Source organism: Camelus dromedarius, chromosome X (genome assembly GCF_036321535.1).
Source record: "Camelus dromedarius isolate mCamDro1 chromosome X, mCamDro1.pat, whole genome shotgun sequence".
Classification (NCBI taxonomy): domain Eukaryota; kingdom Metazoa; phylum Chordata; class Mammalia; order Artiodactyla; family Camelidae; genus Camelus; species Camelus dromedarius.
In genome coordinates, this window is record NC_087472.1 from 22,806,349 (window position 1) to 22,827,162 (window position 20,814).

A 20,814-nucleotide genomic window follows, 5' to 3' on the forward strand; every position below is an offset into this window, starting at 1 on the left:
CTGTCCCTGCTTTTCCATTCTCATTTCCTGCCAATTTTACCTGAGCCCACTTACATTTTCCTGAATGTGCTGTGATCTCCTTTTCCTTTGCATTTATTTTTTGTTTCTTTTGTTCATACAGGTTTTCCCTTACCTCTTTTTCCGTTCTCTGTGTGGTGACCTCATCCTTCTGAGGTGGCTCCAGTGTCACCTCTGTGAAGCCTTCCATAGCACATACCACCAAGCATAATTAATTGCTCTTTATTTGTGCCACCACTGTCCCGTTGTTGCGTATAATACTTTCATACCACTTAGATACATTGCTATGATTATTTTTCTTTTTTAAATTATCTAATTTTTTCAATAGTTTATGCATTCACATGGTTTGAATTTTGGTAGATGTAAAAAGGTAGACAGTAAAAAGTCTTTCATCTTGTCCACTCAGTTCTCTCAAGGGGGGGAAAAAAGTGGCCACTGTTTAGTTTCTTTTTCAAAAATCCTTCCAGGTATTTTTATGTATATGCAAGCGAATACAGATGTATTATTCCCTCCCCTTTTATACTTTTGATAGCATTTAGTAAGTACTGTTCTGTAATTGGCTGTATTTGTTTAAGAATATAAAAATTTAAATAATGGTGTTAAATCTGTTTCCCCAGCTGGGCTGAGCTTGAGAGCAAGAGCTGTTATTCATCCTTGTATTCCAAGTGTTTAGCACTTTGCCTGTTACGGAAGACATTAATATGAATTAATTAATAAGTAAATTAATAAAAATGTTTATCACAGAAGAGTATGTGCAAAATTTTTAATATACTTTTATTTCTGTTATATTTGTAAGCTGTAACTATTTCACCAGTCTTAAACAATATGATTTTGGTATTGATTGATCTTTTTTATGTTCAGAATGGAATGTATTAATTTGTTATTTGAGAATTTCATAAGTTTTGATTACTGTTTAAAACACTCATTTGCTATAGGGCATCCAATAATTCATTCCACAAATGCTCATTGATTATGTTCCATATGCTAGACACCATGGTTTTTTGAAGGGAAGACTTAAGAAGATTTTCCTTTTATTTTTGTTTGTTTTTCCCCACAGTGTGGTGGAGGCAGAAGGGAATGAGATGAAAAATATGCAGAGGAAGTGTTGGCTTTGGCAAGTAGGAGGGCCACCTGAAATAGTAAGATTAGAAGAGCAGGTGGTGGTAACCTTGAAAGCGGAATAGAGTTTAGCCAAAGTTTAAAACTGATGGGTCTCTCTTTTTCATGAGGGAAAAAAAGAAACTGGGCCATGGAAAATGGGAAAGGGAAGCAGTTGTTGATGAAATAATTTTGATTGATGGATCAGTTTTGTCATGAGATGCTCCTGAAGATTGTATCAAGTTTGTCACTTCCAGAATGGTCACATTCCTTGAACTATCAACTGAATTCATTATTTGCTTCGTTATATTTTCATTCTAGAAAGCTTCCTGTCACTTGTAAGCTTTTCAAGTTTTAAGTGTCTAGACTTCTTATGTAATAATCTCATCAGAAGAGTTTAAGATCCTGTGTAATAATTGTTTTGAACTTGTAAGCATTTCATAGATATAAATTTCCAGAATGTTAGAGAATACTGATTAGAGGGAGAATTAAAGAGGAAGGAAAGTAGTAGAATTGATTTTTCAAGAATTGTTTACTTTGACTATGAAAACCAGATAACTTCTTCTATCAAGGAGTTAGCTATTACTCTGTTAGGGTCACTGAGACAGATGGCATGAGACATTTCAGGGTATTACACCAAATTTGATATCTTAATCCCTAAACTGATAATGAGCCCTTCAAAATCTGAAATAATTATTCTCTATAAGAAGAGTTTTATGTACTTGAAGAGTACGTTAAGAGTTTTAATGCTTATTAGACTATTACTATAAGATGAAGATGTCTATACTATAAATGTTAAGCATTAATACAAAATCTTAATACCCTCTGGGAGAATGCCTAATCAAAGTAGCCCAGTCCTACAGTAAAGTATATGATGAATGTTGTTGTTTACATGGATCCATTTTGGATATTTGGGAAATAATTTTTTTTTTTCATGATGTAACAAAGCTACCAACATTACGAGGGAAATTACTTAAGATGATCCCTGCCACCTTTTTCTCCCCTTGTAGGCGTCTAACCAAGGAAAATGTGAAGCCTTCTGGAAGACAAATTGGGAAGTTGAGCCACAGCAATCCAACCATTTTGTTTGATTATGTATGTTTTGAGGTTAATATTATTTTCAGGGATTTTTTCTTTTCGTTGTCTTTAAATCAGCACAAGTGGAAATGGAATGATGTAGTTTTAAAAATACTTGGTAGTTTTAGGGAAAAAAAGCCTTTAGCAAATAAAACATTGTCTGGTTATTCTAGAAACAATTTAGTATGCAAACACTTAACACATTGATCTACTTTTCTAGTAATATGTAACAGTGCTACTGTTATAAACAGGCTACCTAACATTGCTTTGTGCACCACATTTTGAGTTATAGAAACATTAATAAAGAGATGTATTATTTGTTGATTTTATTTTTTAGAAACATTTGAACAGCATTTCATTGTGATTCAGATGTTACACTTCCATATTTAGAAAGTTCTAAAACACATTTGACATAAGACTAGCCTCTATAATTCCAAAATTATAGTTTGGATGCCCTGGAATTACTTCCTAATTGGAAAATGTAGCCTAAGAAAATATTTTCTAAGGAAATGATAGAATAGTAGGTTTTATATAAATACACAATGGAAGGAAACTAATTTTAAGCATTATTTCTTTTGAAAAATAAAAAGACTAGCCATTATTTAGTTAGCACAGTAGTTCTTTTTTGATTAGTTAATGCCTTTTATTCTTTGTTGCTGTCTTCCAGATCTTGTCACAAATACAGAAGTATGATAACTTAATAACACCTGTAGTAGATTCATTGAAATACCTCACATCGTTGAATTATGATGTCTTGGCCTGTATCCTTTCAAGTGAAATAATTCATAGATTTCACATTTCATAGATCTTAATGGTGAATGTTTTATTTTCATTCTAAGTTCCTTTAGTAACCATCTGAAGTTGATTCAGTTGGCTGATCTGAAGGTTGGCCAGTTAGGACTTTGTGTGTGTGTGTGTGTCTGTGTTGTACATAGGGAGAGACAACGTTAAGTTTACTAAACATCTTTGATATAGGTAGAATGTATCTTGCTGAAATATGGAAAGGAGGCTAAAAAAGAAAAGTTGGTACTACAGTGAATGTATTTTTCAGTAATTTGTAGTAGCCTGAAACTAACAATTTTTTCCCAACGGGTGGCATTTTTTGTTGTTCTAGGGGTCTTTGTTAGAGACATACCAACTTAAAGTTTTTTCTTAATGTATGAAAGATTGTATCATTGAAGCTTTAGCTAATCCAGAAAAGGAGAGAATGAAACATGATGACACAACCATCTCAAGCTGGCTTCAGAGTAAGTATTTTTATTCTTCCAAGGATGAAATTTCCATCTGTTGTAACTGCCATATTATGTATTCTGTTACCTATGGTAAGAGCCAGTTTGTCAAGAGCTCTTGAGAATATCTAGCCATTCAGCTTGTTCTACAGAGAGTCCAAGTCCTTGGCTGTTCAAGGATGTTCATGTACTTACTCCTTTTCCAACTCAAGAGGCCATTATTGACTGTGATAGAATTTGGGCACGGATTACTGGGGAGATGAAAATTCCCATCCATTCTATTATGTTATAGGAATTAATCTTAAGGGAACTATTCCCCTTTCTCTCTTTTCCATCCTGAGGTTCTAGTCTTCTTAAAAGAACAAAAACTCGGTTGTTTAACAAAAAACCCTAGCTTTTTTTTTTTCTGTTCCTTGTACCGTGGATTTCTAGCATCCAGTTCCCTTTTCTTTCAACCTGTTGTATCTCCGATAGCTGAATCTTGCAGTAGTTCCCCATTGCCCTTTGAAATCTGAAATAAATCATACAAGTAAGTTCTTTTGGAATCAGGTCCACCCTCATCTTTTGCCCCTCCTTAATATTTTAGGTTCCATTAATGCTGAACTTCTTCCACTTTCCATGGTCCTTTTACATGTTAATTCCTCTACCTGGGATACCCTACCATGCCCACCCATCTCCTCTCACACGTTTTCTGCTTACTCATTAGAGTTCAGCTTAGAGATGTGACCTGCAAAGCTTTCCCTGTTAACACTTCCACCCAAAAGTCAGAATAAGGTGCCCCTCTTCTGTACTTCCATAGAACCTTTTATGCATCACAGTTATTTTAGTTTACTTTTCTGTCTCTCTCACTGGTCTGTAAGCTCCTTGAGGGCAGAATCTGTTTTGTCCATTATCCTTTAGGTGCTGAGCAAATAATTGTTAAAAAGGCTGCAGATCACTTGTTTTACTAGGACCTCCTCCTCTTGTCTTAACTGGGGTTTTCTCCCTACTCAAGATATGATAAGGACTATTGACTAAAATTGGTCTTTTATTTGCTTCGTGGTCTGGCAGTGTTTCTTTGTCCCTCCACAACTAGTGACATGTTCCTAGATAAAAGATTTTTTTTTGTGACTCAAACATTTGAAAGGCAGGTGTTCTGTTGATCATTCAGGTTTACTGAGTAATCTGTAAGATTTTATTGTGGCTAATTAATGTCACAGGCTATGGAACTAGGCTTTGTAAATTTGAATCATTGTTCTACATCATACCAATTGTGTGACTATGAGCAAGTTACATGATATATCTGTTCTGAATTTTCCTCATTGATAGGTTTATACCTACCTGAGATGATTATTGCAAAGATGAAATGAGATAATTACATAAAGTGCTTAATAGGGTGTTCGGCATATGTATGCTCAGTAAATATTAGCTATTATTTATAAAATTTCATTCAGTGGCATCAGCAATACAGTTTTTCCCACCTCACTTTGTTTTGGAAATTGAGTTGAAGAAATGATACTTAATGTTGTGCCTTTTGTTTTATGAACTATTTTTTAAAAGCCCTATTTTTTTTTATTTCATATAGGTCTGGCTAGTTTCTGTGGTGCAGTTTTTCGTAAATACCCAATTGATCTTGCTGGTCTTCTTCAATATGTGGCTAATCAGCTAAAGGCAGGCAAAAGGTATTCATAGCAAATGATATATAAATGAAATTCAATAATTAGAGTACTTCTGGTGGTATTGGGATATTGAGATTGCTGTTATCTTAAAAAACTACTTGTTGGTTGTAGGCTTAAGTACAATATTTTTTCACTTATTTATATGGAATTCTTTAATTAAAAGAAATTATAACTTAATATATAATACATTTTTGCAGAAAGAAATGTAATATTGAGGTATATATGTAACTCATTAAAAAGACTAACTCATTTTGACTACCTGTTAGGCTTTTGAAAAAATGGTTAATATGGTATATTGTGTCTCCTCTTATGGTAAAACATATTGCACTATTGATTATGCTACTGGACAGTAATTGGCCTTTACATGGAGCATTTGGTAGGAATGTGTTTATTTTGAGGGTGTATATAGTATCTTTAAAGCGTGGTTATTTTTTGAATTTAAACTTTAGAGCTATGTAAAGCTAATTCACCTTTTGGACAGTGTCCTCTTTTCATACTGAGTTTTTAAATTTTGTTCTGGACCAATATCAGAGGCTTAGAGTTTGAATTAGAATGTATATTAAACCCCATCAGCATAGACTAACTAGAATCAAAGAACTGGAAATTGTTTTCCAAAGCTTTCTGATAGAAGCGAACAGAAATCTGTAAAGCTATCGGGTGCCACAAACAAGTATTACCTAAGTAATTCTTGACAGATTATTTTGGTTTAGGGAAAACTTTAAAAAAAAAATAATAGTTAGGTTTAGGCTTTTATCAGCATCTATCACTTGTGTTATACTCATCTATTGACCATTCCTATACATTTTACTCTTCTGTGTCTATATAGGCCAGGGGAACATCACATTTATTTTTAAGTCTCTAGCTCAGTTTTCTGTATTGTGTTATATAGCTTTTGTGATCATCTAATTAAAAGATAGTTTAAAGAAAAAATAAAATACTTCACTGATACCTGCTGCAAACTAATTTGCCTGAAAGCCCTCTTATTTTCAAAAACTGTTTAGGGAAACAAGGCAAGCTGAGAGTAAGCACTTAATAAGAATCTTAGAAAGCTGTTCCTTTGTCCATTAACTTGTGTCTTGGGTATTCCTAGCTTTATGTTCGGAAAAACATCTGTATTTGTTTTGTAGGAAAGAGTGTTTTCACTTTATCTTCATTACTTAACTAATAAAGGAAGATCTTGAAAGTTATAAGGTATTATTTCCATAGACAGTCCTAAACTTTGAGAATTCAAATGCATAACTGTTAGCACAGGAATAAATATGCTTAAGGCTGGCCAGTAAACTGTCATCTTAGACTCAAGTACCACAACTTGGAACTTGGATTCCCTTTCTTTTTTTTCTTTCTTCTCTTCCTCCCTCCATTCCTTCCACGTGTGTGTGTGTGTGTGTGTGTGTGATTGTTTAGAGAGGTGACTCTATACCATCAAAAATATATATTGACCATCCTGCACTGGAGGACTAAAAAAATGCTGTGAAGGACATTATAGGGTTGGTTGGCTGATAAAAATGAAATATGACCTGTAGATTAAAGTATTGCATCAGTGTTTGGTTTACTAAAGTTGATAACTAAGCTGTGGTTATGTAAGATAAGAGAATAGCTGTATTCTTAGGAAATACATTCTTAGGAATTTTAGGGGTAATTAGGAATTTTAGGTACCTCTAAAATGATGTTACTAAATAAGTTACTCTCAAATAGTTTAAAAAATTGTATGTGTGTGAAGATAGGGAGAGAGAGAAAACAAATGATTAAGTGAACAGGAGTAAAAATGTTAATACTATTTGAAGTAGTGGTAAAGGGTATGAGTGTGCTTTGTACTGCTTTTACCTTTGTATCTTATCTGTAAATTTGAAATTATTTCCAAGTGAAAGGTAAAATAAACATATTACATCGCCAAATATTTCTCAGTATAGTTCTAAGAATGCAGTTTTTCCTTAGAAACCACTTCAGCCCCTTCTCTCCCGTATTTATATAGAAATGATTTAGGAATTCTCAGTATATTAATTATAGTTTATTTTTACTTTTATGTTTGAAGTTTCAACTATAGGCTGTTTCTTATTTTTCCTAAATAGTTTTGACCTTCTTATATTGAAAGAAGTGGTACAAAAAATGGCAGGAATAGAAATTACAGAGGAAATGACAATGGAGCAACTGGAGGCCATGACTGGTGGAGAGCAACTAAAAGCTGAGGTGAGAGTTGCTATTTTTGTTTATTAACTTTTAAAATTCAAAATGTATGCATGCTCATAGTAAAGAATTTAAACAGCACCTAAGTACATAAAGCTAAAGTCAAAGCCATACATACCCTCCTTAAAATCGCCCCTACCTCACTTTTTAAAATTGTAATATATTATTTAAACCTTTTAAAAAAGCTGAAACAAAGTATAAAAGACAGTAAGTAATACATCTGTAAGGGAAATAAGTAGCAAATCTTCTGTGGTCCTTGATATTCTAACTGGCATGAATCTGAGCACATCTGTTGTTGAATCTGCTCCACACTGACTAAAGAATAATCCTTTATAAGGGACTGCAAGTTAGGAAATGGAAAATATGTAGAAGTTTAAAGACAATTGACCTTTATCTTTAAGCCAGTGGCAGTAATAGTGTCAGTACAATAAGTTTGTGAAGAGAAGGAAGGAATGTAGAGTGTATCTTCAGGATTGTAACTAAACTTTTTCTGTGTTGTTTTTCAAATCAGATGGCATGTGGTAGGCTGGTAAATTTATGTCTTGTCTTTTGCAGGGTGGTTATTTTGGCCAGATCAGAAACACTAAAAAGTCCTCCCAGAGATTAAAGGATGCACTATTAGACCATGACCTTGCTCTTCCTCTCTGTTTGCTTATGGCTCAACAGAGGAATGGGGTAATCTTTCAGGAAGGTGGAGAGAAACATTTGAAACTTGTGGGAAAGCTCTATGATCAGGCAAGTTAAAGTGGCCTTTGTGTTTCTGTGAAATTTTTAATCCTAATAATGGAAAGTATAGAATGTGATGTAATTTGAATGTGTCATTTTTGCACATCATGTGAATATGAAACAGCCCTAATATAAAATAGACATTCTGGAAATAGAGGTTGTTTCTTTGCCAGTTATGATATATAAGAGATGGCTCTAGGAGATGTAATGATATGTATAAGGTTTTCAGTTAGGTAGATAACTTCATGTTGTTTGCTCATATCTTTTCTGGTCTCTGGAAATCTGGAATTTCAGTCACAACAAAGTAGATGTGATCTTTATTTATAAAATATATTTTAAAATATTAAGCATCAAAACCTAGGATTAACGTACAAAATGTGTTTAACTTTCACCAATTATATTACAAGGAAATAAAAAACATCACATATATTTTATAAATAAAGTTTATTTTTTAAGGTAAGAGAATTGACTTGTAAATACATAGAATTTTTGTATGTGAGTTAGGTAACTATATTTTGCTACTAAAAGTCATGAATAATAGCTTGGAACTTGAGACCTTGGTTGACTATTAAGATCTTAGATTAGTCAACTTTTCAGGACCTTGGTGTCTTTTTTGTAATATGACTATATGATTAAATTTGTAGATTGTCTCCAAAGTTCCTTCAAGTAGTAAAATTTGAATTCTTAATTGTTAATCAAAATATTGTTAAAATGACATGTTTCAATCATTTTGGAAAATGTTTTATTGCTTTTGTAAAGTGGTAGTACATTTGTATTTTTTTGTCTTATTTTTTCAATTTAGTGTCATGATACCCTGGTACAGTTTGGTGGGTTTTTAGCATCTAATCTAAGCACAGAAGATTATATAAAGCGAGTGCCTTCAATTGATGTGCTCTGTAATGAATTTCATACACCCCATGATGCAGCATTTTTCTTGTCTAGGCCAATGTATGCACACCATATTTCGGTAAGTATAAGTATCTTTGACCATTCATGAATGATTCCACATTATTTCTTAGCTGTTTTATTTGTAAATATGTTTTAGTTTGACATCGATATAGATAATGTCTTTTAGAGAGTTACTCTTGTTAATACTCAGCTCTGAGCAGTGGACAATGAAAATACCCCTTTGAAAAAGTAAGTCTTACTAATTCTGTAATTTTACTGTTACTACACTACCAGTTGTCCAAGTTGATATCTTATGAGTTCTCTAGAACTGTAGTTCACAAGCATTAGTTTAGGTCACCAGGGAATTACTAAAGAATCACCAGGGAAGCATCTTAAAAACTCAGCCCCACGTCCACAGATTCTAACTTAGTAACTTGAATGGTACCTGGGGATTTTTGTTTTGTTTTTGTTAGTGTGTTTGTTTTTTTTAATCAAGCACTAGGTGATTCTGATGCAGGCGAACATATGTCATTGTGAGAAACACTCCTGTTGAATACAGAGAATCCTGTTTCCTCAGTGACAGTATCCCTGTCAGATACTTGACTTGCTCTTATGCGTACTGCCTTGAAAGAAAAAAAAAATAGACTGACAGAAAGACTTAACCACCCCCAAACGCTCTTGCACTCTCTGCTATATAACTTCTAGGAAAGGAATATTCATGTTTCTTGTTTTATTTCTCTCCACCGAATTGAAACAACTAAAAACAAACAACAACAACAAAAAGCAAACTAGAGCCTTCCTGAGCAGGTTATCTCGTTAGTGACTGTACTGAAGTTCAAGTAAGGATGTGGGGGAAGAGGAGTCACTCTGCCTCCTCTATCTGCCACCTGGACTCTTCCCTGCAAAACTGTGACCTCTAATAGGAATTTACTTTAACTTTTCACCCAGGGCCATGGTCAGAGCTCTGATTGGAAATGATGGTACTTCCCCACTCTGACTGGAACCCCAGCATATTCTTCATTTTTGTGTAGGCTTCGATTCTAGCCCTTCTGTTTATTTATTGTTGTTTTAAAGTCTGTACTATGCAAGGCTTTCACTAAGATTTTGGGGGAAGATCTTGGTCCTTTCTCCTAAACTAGGATCCCTTCTTTGTTCCCAGTAGAGATATAGGGCTGTGTGGTAGAGGTGTGGAAAAAGGCGCTGAGAAATTTGGGGTCTAATTGATCATTTAATCAACCATCAGCTGTTAGTGTTTACATATCAGCTGCTGCAGTCTCACACTTACCTCTAACAACTAACTGTTAATTGATTCAGTTATCACTTTATTAGCATTATGCGGCAATACTGTGCTATACTCTCTAGAGCGAAAAAGGGACTAAGAGAGTAGGATTGGGCCTCTTTTACCCCCTTTAGAATCTCTCAATCCAGAAAATTGTTTTGCTCTCTTTGTGTAGTTATGTCTTGTGTTGTCGCCCCACCCCACAGTAGATCAGTCTCAGCTATACAACAGGGGACCTGATTTCTTGAAGGACTGAGGTGGGAGAATTGCTTCATCTCAGAAATTCTGACCTGCCCTGTGCTATACTGAGAAGTGAACACACTAATCAGCGATGTTGAACCCTAGCAAACAGGAACACCTGGTTGCCTGAGGTTGGCTGAACTTTTCCAGGTCAGAAATGGAGCAGGCCATTCATACCAACAGCTCCCTTTTCTGTAGCCTATATAAAATATTGTCTTTATCATTTAAGAGGTAAAAATATCTAAATAAAGAAATATCATTTCACTCTTAGGGTTGGGAGGAAAACAGAAAACTATACAGAGGTGGCTATACAACCAAGTCAGCAATAGGCCACTGTCTGGAAAGGGAGTTCCTTGGCAGCCTTGGTTACACAGGATTGGGCATCCAGGCTTCCCCAGGGATCCTTACTTTTGCTTCTTGGGTGAAAGCCTCTCAAAGAACCTTCAATGAGAGAGTATGAGTATTGGAGGGCTGCTCAGTCCCTTCTATAAATTGACTACCAGCAGGCTCTCATGGGAGCAATTAATCCAACCAAACACTGCTCAGGTTATTAGGCCAACAGGAGCTTTTTGAACAGTAATGAGAAGTACAGCACTAACAGTGGATATCAATTCTGTAGATCTAGTTCCCCAGGTGTCTTGAGATGTAGACCTGTTATGGTTCTCCATTTGACTGAAGATGTGAGCTTGAAGAGGGGTTAAACTCACTTTAGACAAGGAAATATTTATCCTAGGCAAATATGAAATGTAGCCATCTTTTCTGATCAAGCCTTTTTTTTTTTTCCCCAACCAGATAGGAATTATGGGTGTGCCTAGCAGTAGAAGTCACAGATTGAGAACCAAAGGATTGGGGAGATTGGGGCTATCATAAGACATTTTCATACCTATAATCTAATTTTCAGTTTTAGTTGTTGAGACCCACCTTGCAACACTGGTCTGAAAGAAAGGCTTTCCCCCCATTCATAGTCTAGATATTGCTCAAATCAGGTAGCTTAACTATCTTGAACAGGTAGTTTCAGCATTGTTTTATTCTGTTTCATTAGAACCTTAGCATTGTCATTCCACTCACATAGATTCCTATTTATTGTTGTCAATAGGACCCATCCTCAAAATTTTAAGTCTTTCTTATTCCAGCTGCTATTCTCTTAGGTCTTTGGTGTAGTTGAACTGGAACCTCTCTCATAAGTAATATTTTTTTGTAACTTGGTCACTGGTGTGATCTCAGTAGTAATCAGCATGCTCTCAAAAATGGTGATAACAAGAGATAAATTTTTCCACTTCTAAAATAATTTTTATGGTTCTCAGAGCCTGCTTGAGATACTCTGTGGGACAAAGAGTAGTTGGTGTGCCTTCAGTCCAGTGAGCCTGTGGTATAGTGTCACTCAGGAGGGATGGCAGCTTGACTATAAGGAGCCAAGACTCTTGCCTATCATGATTTAGAACTGGAAGTGGAACCTTTGACTTCTGACTTTCTAGTTCTGGGTTCCATGTTTAGCACAAACTGTGAATGATTTAATTGCTTTCCTAACATAAAGAAGCAGCTAATTTTAGATCTCCTCTTAGGTTCATGTTCAGGGATGATGCCTAACCCACATAATTTTCTGGATGAGTGCTTTCATCTTAAAGAAACTGAAAGACATGAGACAATTGTAGCATCTCCATTTTGTATTATTTTCTTTTTTACATTTCACATACATTGTATGAAATAATATGTACTTTCCTCCCATTGTGCTTTCTCCCATTAAGGGTATGGCATTCCTTAAACATTCCCCCAAATTAGGATGAACCAATCAGGCCAAAAAGGCTGTAGTAAGTCAGTTCCCACATGCTTTAAACTCCAGTATACCATAGCAATTCATAGAAAATCTTATTTAGCTTAGCAGTCGGGTGACCAATTGGTCCTGATTTGCCCTGGACATGCCCAATTTTAGCACTGCAGTCTTGCATCCTGGGAAACCCCTCGGTCACTGGCAAACCTAGACAGTTGGTCACCCTACTTAGCAGTCTTACGGTAATGGTCTCATAACCTTTCTTTATGTTGATCCAGCTTCTTAATTCACAAATCGTAATAGCTGGTAGGAGCTACATGTAGTGATAAAACATTCTGTCTTGGTTGGCTGTTACTAGTTCCACTCTGCCCTTTACTAGTGTTAAGACCCTCTACTTGATTCCCTTGAATATCTCAAAAGCAGGAGTGGAAACTCTACATGTTCAATTCTTGATGCAGCAGTGAGAGAGAGTAGGGTGGGGGGAATGGAGAGGGGGCACGCACACACCTTATTCACTTACTCAACAGGTCAGATGCAATAAGAATCTTCTGAAAAGTTCCTAGTGAACACACAGGACTAAATATTGAAACAGCTTCCAGGGATGATTTATCTTAAAATAAATGTTGTTGGTAGGAAGTTAGAATTCCTACAACAGGTTTGATTTGTCATCCTCTGATTCTTGGAAAAGGATCCTAGGTTTCTGTATGTACTATGAAAATAAGTGCTATAAATTATGTTGTGTGTGTGTGTGTGTTTTTTTTTTTTACTTTTTATCTCCAGTCAAAGTATGATGAACTTAAAAAATCAGAGAAGGGAAGTAAACAGCAACATAAAGTTCATAAGTACATTACATCATGTGAAATGGTGATGGCTCCTGTCCATGAAGCGGTGGTTTCCTTACATGTTTCCAAGGTCTGGGATGACATCAGCCCTCAATTCTATGCCACGTTCTGGTCATTGACAATGTATGACCTTGCAGTTCCGCATACCAGCTATGAACGGGAAGTCAATAAACTTAAAGTCCAGATGAAAGCAATTGATGACAATCAGGAAATGGTAGGTTTTTATTCTACTAGGTCAAGTACAACAACTTCATGGTATTCAGCATTATCCATACTTTGGAATTGTATTATCTTAGGTTCCTGTCTTGTTGCTATCTAATATTTTCCTAAGTGGGTTTGGAGTTGACCTCTCTCAGTGGGTGGGGATAGCAGGCTTGGTGAGTACATGGAAGTTATGATCAATCAAAAGGTATTTGACCCTGTCTGTCCCAGGTATTTGAGTTTGCTTTTCTGCTGAACGCTGTGTTAGCAACTTGAAATGATCTATGTGACTCCAATTGCAGGAGCAATAGGAGTTCCCAAAAGAATTCTTTGGGAGAAAGCTTTACTGAAGAGGCAAATCTTAGACTGGGTAGGCCTTCAGAATAAGTTAGGTTTGGAAATATGGAGGCAAATTGCCCACTCTAGAGCTTCAGCAAAGGTGTGAGGTAGTCTAAGGTTAAAAAACCTCACTTTTACTGTAGTGAATCTGCTTAGTGATAAATTTGAGTGGTTAAGAATGGGGCCAGATGATGTAGAGTAGTGATAGAAAAGAAGACTTGATAAAACTGAGAGCTATTTTAGATTCCTGAGTGGGGAAATGATAATGGTAAAAATTGGTACTTAAGAAAGATTACTCATAACAGTGGTATGAAGTATGTGTTTGATAGGGGAAGGGACTGGTATTAGGTTGGACACCAGCTGGGTGGCTTTTTGGGTAATTCATTGTGAAGTACGGAGAGCAGAGACTGGTAGAGGTAGCAGGACTGCAAAAGAGTTGCATTTGGACTGTTGGGAAGGTGAAATAAGGATCAAAGATGACTCCATGCCTCAGACTAAAAATACCAGTGTTGAGAAGGCAGCCGGTTTTGATAGTGTATGAAGGCCAACTTTGTCTTAGATTTGTTGAATAGAGGTAAAAGCACATTCAAGTGGACTCCTAACCACCCTTGTTGAAGTAATTTGTTCAGAATGTCAGCATATGTCTCTTTGAATTTTTTAATGAAACGAAGGGGAGGTAATGTGCCTCTAGTTAGAAAAGTATCTAACTTATACTTTGTAGCCTCCAAATAAAAAGAAAAAAGAGAAGGAGCGGTGTACTGCCCTTCAGGATAAGCTTCTTGAAGAAGAAAAGAAACAGATGGAGCATGTACAGCGAGTTCTACAGAGACTGAAACTGGAAAAGGACAACTGGCTTTTAGCAAGTAAGTTGTTGGAATTGTTACATTCCTGCTGCTGCTCAGTTACAAAAGCAAACCTTTATAACTTTGGCAGGTGTTGAAGTGTATTATGTTTGTATTTCAACTCAGTGTTCACTATCCCATTCTTTGGTTATTCATCAATGCAGAGTTGGCTTCACATGTTCACTGAAGGAACCGATTTAATTTGCTGGTGAAATTAATGAACTTATAACTACAATATTGGCAGCTTATCATTCAACTTTTCTGTATAAAATCATATTTCTGGAGAAATTATAGGTAGAAAAATGTCCACAGAGTGAAAATGAAAGTCTTATCCCAGGCATGACCTTTTGGTTACAAACTATAAATAGTTTGTGGTTTTATAGCATTCTCTACACTAAAGTTTATGTTGTCATGTTTAGTGGCCTTGAGGCACTTGAGGAAGAAGTTTACCACTTAATATATTCTTCCCTTATTTTTAGAATCTACCAAAAATGAGACCATCACAAAATTTCTACAGCTGTGTATATTTCCTCGATGTATTTTTTCAGCAATTGATGCTGTTTACTGTGCTCGTTTTGTTGAATTGGTACATCAACAGAAAACTCCAAATTTTTCCACACTTCTTTGCTATGATCGAGTAAGTTCTTTTTATTGCAACCTTTAAAAAAGTCTCACACAAAGATAGCTAAACATTATAATCTGTAGAGGTATTATTGTGTGTGTGGTTAAAAGCATGAACTCAAGAGCCAAGTGCCTGAACTTGAATCCTAGCTCTGCTACTTTCTAGCTATATGATCTTTGGCAAGTTTTTTTTTTAACCTCTCTGTGCCTCAGTTTTCTATCTGTAAAATGGGATGATAGTATCTGCTTCATAAGATTGTTTTGAGGATTAAATGAGTCACTACACACAAAAGCACTTTGAATAGTGCCTGATACATAATAAACACCCCTAGTTAATCCGTTAACTCAATGTTTGGGTTTATATGTTTGTGTAATAGATAGAACTCTCCTCTCCATTCTTAACCTTCACCCCCCCTCAAAAAACAACAAAAAGCTTACACTTTCACACATATATAAAAGCAGGGATGCTTTTTAGTGTGGTCATTCACAGGTTTTTGCATCTGGCCTTTTTCTTAGTAATGAATTTACCGCATTTTGTTGTTTAAAAATATAATATGTGTTACAGCCTGTCAGCTGCCTATTTCTGGTTTCTATCAGCCTCGCCTCTGCTTACTTTCCCCTTAACCCCAGTAATACCTATGGCTGAATCTTTGTTAAAGAAGTTATGATGTAATAATAATAATGTTAGTTTTTTCTTCTGTCATTATAAAGCAGCTTTCTTTATAAAAGTGTTTACTGTTGTTATTGTTGCTTTATGAATGTGCTGTTTCCTCACAAAAGCCAAAATCTTTGAAGGTCTCTGGAATTGTGAATATAAAAGGGGAAGATGCATTTTGACTAAAGTTACTTGTTTAGTTGATTATGATTTGCTATAACATGATCTTTTAATGTTGAATTAATTTTGACCTTGATTTATTTTTATTTTTCAAACATTTTTTTCTGTAGGTTTTCTCTGATATAATTTACACAGTCGCAAGCTGTACTGAAAATGAAGCTAGTCGATACGGGAGATTCCTTTGCTGCATGTTAGAGACTGTGACCAGGTGGCACAGTGATAGAGCCACATATGAAAAGGTATGACTAGTAAATACTTTTATATTTTGCCCATGTATATAATGACCACTTCCAGTAAGCTCTGGGTGGTTCAGTTTTAAAAGAGAAGCTGAGTTTAAGATTCAGTTGTAAAATAATGTTTAAAATTTAAGCACAATTTATTCATTTTTAAAAAGTGCTGTATTTTTTATCTATCTCAAACTAACATTCCAAATTAATATCCTTGAATAAGCTGAATCTTTCTGAGAAAACTACCTATCATTCAGATACATAACATGTTTTCAGATGGCATCATTAATCTAGTCTACTTAAGTTTCAGCTTCTGGTGTTTTGGAGGATGGAATTTTTCTTTAAAAGTGACAGCCTTCCCTCCCCTCCCTTAGGAATGTGGAAATTATCCAGGATTCCTTACTATATTACGGGCAACTGGATTTGATGGTGGAAATAAAGCTGATCAGTTAGACTATGAAAATTTTCGACATGTTGTACATAAATGGCATTACAAACTAACCAAGGTAAGAAAAAAGTTATATTTCTCAAAGGTGTTTTTTTCTTTTCATACTTACACTTTCATAACAAATCTTAAAATGTTTGTTGTAGGCATCGGTACATTGCCTTGAAACAGGCGAATATACTCACATCAGGAATATCTTGATTGTATTAACAAAAATACTTCCTTGGTACCCAAAAGTTTTGAATCTGGGTCAGGCTTTGGAAAGAAGAGTGCATAAAATCTGCCAAGAGGAGAAAGAGAAGAGGCCAGATCTATATGCATTGGCTATGGGGTAACACAATTATACTTTAATGTGATTTATGAGATTAGATTACCGAAGGATTCTGAAGACTTTAAAATGTTTTACAGTGTTGAAGTTTATCTTCTGCCTTACTTCAGGAGATTATGGGAGATTATGCGATCATGTTCCCACAGGCTGGTGAGAGTTGTCACTTCTGATTATCAGCTTCCGGTCTATACTGGATGATAGTTTCAAAAGTCATATGTCTTGGTTTGGAGAAAATATAATTTTATCATCAGTTGAGTTATCAGATCTTCAACAGTGAAAAAAAGGCATCTTAGTTGAAGGGTTAGTTAACATTGAAGTTTTTATTTTTAAGAAAGCATCTATAGTTCTCTATAAAGACCTTCAGGAAGTTACTGAAAATTAATATTTTTTATTCTCTGGAACCATGTAGCAGTGTGAATAACTTGCTAATTTTATTCTTTTAAACCCCATGTTTGTGCTTTTTGATTTGTATTTGTATATTTAAACACTTTGTGCGACTTTCAGCTACTCTGGGCAGTTGAAAAGTAGGAAGTCATACATGATTCCTGAAAATGAGTTTCATCACAAAGACCCTCCTCCGAGGAATGCAGTTGCCAGTGTACAAAATGGGCCTGGCGGTGGGCCTTCATCATCATCGATAGGAAGTGCATCTAAATCGGATGAAAGCAGTACTGAGGAGACTGGTATGCTTATTTGTAGAAATTTATAAATAATAAATTTTGTTTCAACAAACTGAAATGTTTTGTATCACATGACAAGTAAAATGCTGGCTTAGTATTACTTTTTTATTCCATAAGTAAGAGTATGTAACTGTCAAGAAGTAATCAGCCCTTTGTTTCTAACTAATCTCTAATCATTTTGCTGTGAAATTATTGTTTATTTTCATCTAGGGGCTTGTCAAATAAAACCTTACCTTTATTTCAGATAAATCAAGGGAGAGATCTCAGTGTGGTGTGAAAGCTGTTAATAAAGCTTCTAGCGCCACACCGAAAGGGAATTCAAGCAATGGAAATAGTGGCTCTAACAGGTAGGAGCACCGTGCTATATATCAGAATCCTGGATTCTTACACAATTAAGCAGCCTCATTTGACATGAATGAAACAGGGTGATAGTTGAGCACTATGAAAGTCATTTATGTTGGACTTAGGAATTTTGTATGTACTGCTATTTTGATGCGCTTACCATCCTCATGTTTTACATGCTTTGTATAATGCTGGGACTGACTTTTTGTTTCCCTTGCCGGAATATGCAGGGGAAGGTAGAGGGTGAAGCTAAAAATTTTTTTTTAGGATTGAATGTTTGCTGTGGACAGTCTGGGTAAGGATAATTAACTTAAGAGTAGCCTACACTGATTTAGACCAGTGGTCTATTCAGCTAAGTAATCCAGTTCCTGATAGTCATAGCACCCCTGATTGGCTTATGAGATGATTTTGGTTGTTACTTTGTAATCCTGTATGGTTATGGCCACGTACAGTAAACGGGCCTAACATCCCTTTAATCATTCTTTTTAATCTGCTGTTCATGAATTTGGTTATTATTTACTGGATAAAGAAGTACTTCCTTTTTACTTGTCTTAAAGTAGTTTTCAAAGGGCTACTCTTAGTTCTAGAATTTTTGAATTCAGTAAGAAACCCTGTATGATTTATAACATTGAATATATTTTTTGACCATTTGTCTTAAAATCTCATGTTTTTATTCTTTAGCAGCAAAGCTGTTAAAGAGAATGACAAAGAAAAAGGGAAAGAGAAAGAAAAAGAGAAAAAAGAAAAGACTCCAGCTACTACTCCAGAGGCCAGAGTACTTGGTAAAGATGGTAAAGAAAAACCGAAGGAAGAACGGCCAAATAAAGATGAAAAAGCAAGAGAGACGAAGGAAAGAACACCTAAATCTGACAAAGAGAAAGAAAAATTCAAGAAGGAAGAAAAAGCTAAAGATGAGAAATTCAAGACCACTGTGCCCAATGCAGAATCAAAGTCGACTCAAGAAAAGGAAAGAGAGAAGGAGCCATCCAGAGAAAGAGATATAGCAAAGGAAATGAAATCAAAGGAAAATGTTAAAGGAGGAGAGAAAACACCAGTTTCTGGGTCCTTGAAGTCACCTGTTCCCCGGTCAGATATTGCTGAGCCTGAAAGGGGCAAGTTTGTCTTTCTTTATATTTCTTTACCTTTGGTTGTTGTAATGTGTAGTTGGTTCTTGTCTTGTTCTAGCAAATTATCTAGGCACTTTACTAGGGGGAACTAATACTTGATCACCTTAGAAGTTGATGATTTTTTAAAAAGTGTTTGAAAAAACTGGAAATAAACCTTATTGTGATTATTTCTTTTTGTCCCAACAGAACAAAAACGTCGCAAAATTGATACTCACCCTTCTCCATCACATTCCTCAACAGTAAAGGTTAGTATAGCCTGAGGAAGGCAGCGTCCATGTTAGGCTCACCTGTTTGGAATACGTGTCCTGACTTCCTTCAAGTCTTGTGCCAAGTATTCACTGGAGCCACTGGAGGTTTTATATTGCATTAGAAAATGAATTTTTTACATATTGGTGGACTGATATTTTTTCCTATTGAATATTTTTATTATAAAAATATTAAAACTTCAAGGACCTAGCACTAATTTTCTAGTGTTTGAAAGTGCAAGAGAAATTTTACCCAGAAGTGCCTCACTGCTTTACGCAGTCTTTTTTGGAGTGCAATGGTAGCTACAAGCAAATGAATCTTTTCAGCAGAATGAAGCCTATTTTTCAGCATAAATATTGAAGAATATATAGCACTGAAGACTTCCTGGATGATACAGGATAAACAAGATACCTCTGAATTCATCAAGCTTCTTGATGTGCATCATACCGATATGTGCCTTCTAAGAAGGAGTCTTGAAAGGAGTTCCATCCTCCTTGGTGATCAGTTCTCCTGTAGTTGTGTATATTAAGTGAGCATGCAGCTTCTGTTGTATCTTCCCTTGGAGGTTTGTTTATACCCATTGGGTTCCCAACAAGTCGAACCTTGCGTTACGATAAAAGCAGATGTGGCATCCAATCCTACCACCCAGCAAAGAGAAACCCCAGGCATTCAACTGCAGCACAAAATCGTGGGTGTAGCCTTCTTGAAGACTCAGGGTAGCCATTCCTTGCTCCATATTTAATTTTAATTCTAAAGTCATCTAATTTCATGGAATCTTTGAATTTGCAGTACGTTGAACTTTTAAAACTGTAAGTTAACTAATTCTTCATCAAGAGCACTGTGGTGGAATACCGTAATTGATTTTGTTTTTTTTCTTTTTTCAAGTGCTTTTTTTCTGGGAGGTATGAGATTCACCATTAGAGACACTACAAAAAAAAGTGATTGCTCTTTTATAGAATACATTTTGTTCTCTTGTTAGTGTAATGCCACTGAGTTTTCTGGCTAGGATAAAATATGTGTATACTTATGGTAGTCACAAGTAAAGTAAAATTTAAAACCTCCCTATTAAAGAAAAACTATGAAAATACTAAGACGATGTTGTTCTTCCACAGTGATCTCCACTATTTTAAACTTTTTGTGGAGAAAAAGTTTTGCTTTCTTAAGCCTCTTTACATTACCTACAGCTTAACATTACCTATAGCTTAAGTACACTGTTATGAAAAATGTGGCATTGACATTTATTTTTAAATTCTAAGCAGGTAAAGATTTTTATTTGTTCCATTGAGTATATATAATTTAGTTTTTTTTTTTAACATTACAATTCCATCACATAGTTTTGCTTTTCTTTTTTTTTTAAATTGTTGATATTCATATGATAATGACATCATGAAATTTATCCTCACAAGAAGTAGCTGGTTTATTTCCAGGTTACAGCCATACTTCCCAAAGTTCCTCTGGGTTCTGAGAACTATGCCAGCTCACCTGTCATCTCCATTCATTTTCTACAGGACAGTCTCATCGAACTCAAGGAGTCTTCAGCAAAGGTTTGAGTCTTTTAAAATCATCATGCCTAA

At 35.4% G+C, this 20,814-nt stretch overlaps 1 protein-coding gene across 11 annotated transcripts in view; it reads left to right on the forward strand.

The window, feature by feature from the left end:
- THOC2 (THO complex subunit 2) overlaps positions 1 to 20,814 on the forward strand; it is a 99,936-nt gene that overhangs the window by 62,930 nt on the left and 16,192 nt on the right. For 3 of the 11 annotated variants that reach the window (XM_031445165.2, XM_064482774.1, XM_064482775.1), the window contains exons 16-33: positions 2,127 to 2,223; positions 2,861 to 2,954; positions 3,360 to 3,440; positions 4,987 to 5,083; positions 7,150 to 7,267; positions 7,820 to 7,999; positions 8,793 to 8,957; positions 12,946 to 13,221; positions 14,269 to 14,410; positions 14,869 to 15,026; positions 15,956 to 16,084; positions 16,447 to 16,578; positions 16,664 to 16,848; positions 17,350 to 17,528; positions 17,770 to 17,872; positions 18,549 to 18,979; positions 19,181 to 19,239; positions 20,668 to 20,784. In XM_031445165.2, coding sequence (XP_031301025.1) covers positions 2,127 to 2,223; positions 2,861 to 2,954; positions 3,360 to 3,440; positions 4,987 to 5,083; positions 7,150 to 7,267; positions 7,820 to 7,999; positions 8,793 to 8,957; positions 12,946 to 13,221; positions 14,269 to 14,410; positions 14,869 to 15,026; positions 15,956 to 16,084; positions 16,447 to 16,578; positions 16,664 to 16,848; positions 17,350 to 17,528; positions 17,770 to 17,872; positions 18,549 to 18,979; positions 19,181 to 19,239; positions 20,668 to 20,784 — 2,743 coding nt within the window. Of the gene's footprint in view, positions 1 to 2,126; positions 2,224 to 2,860; positions 2,955 to 3,359; positions 3,441 to 4,986; positions 5,084 to 7,149; positions 7,268 to 7,819; positions 8,000 to 8,792; positions 8,958 to 12,945; positions 13,222 to 14,268; positions 14,411 to 14,868; positions 15,027 to 15,955; positions 16,085 to 16,446; positions 16,579 to 16,663; positions 16,849 to 17,349; positions 17,529 to 17,769; positions 17,873 to 18,548; positions 18,980 to 19,180; positions 19,770 to 20,667; positions 20,785 to 20,814 lie in introns of all 11 variants that reach the window. The other 8 variants (XM_031445171.2, XM_064482776.1, XM_031445173.2 and 5 more) reach the window with 6 other exon arrangements.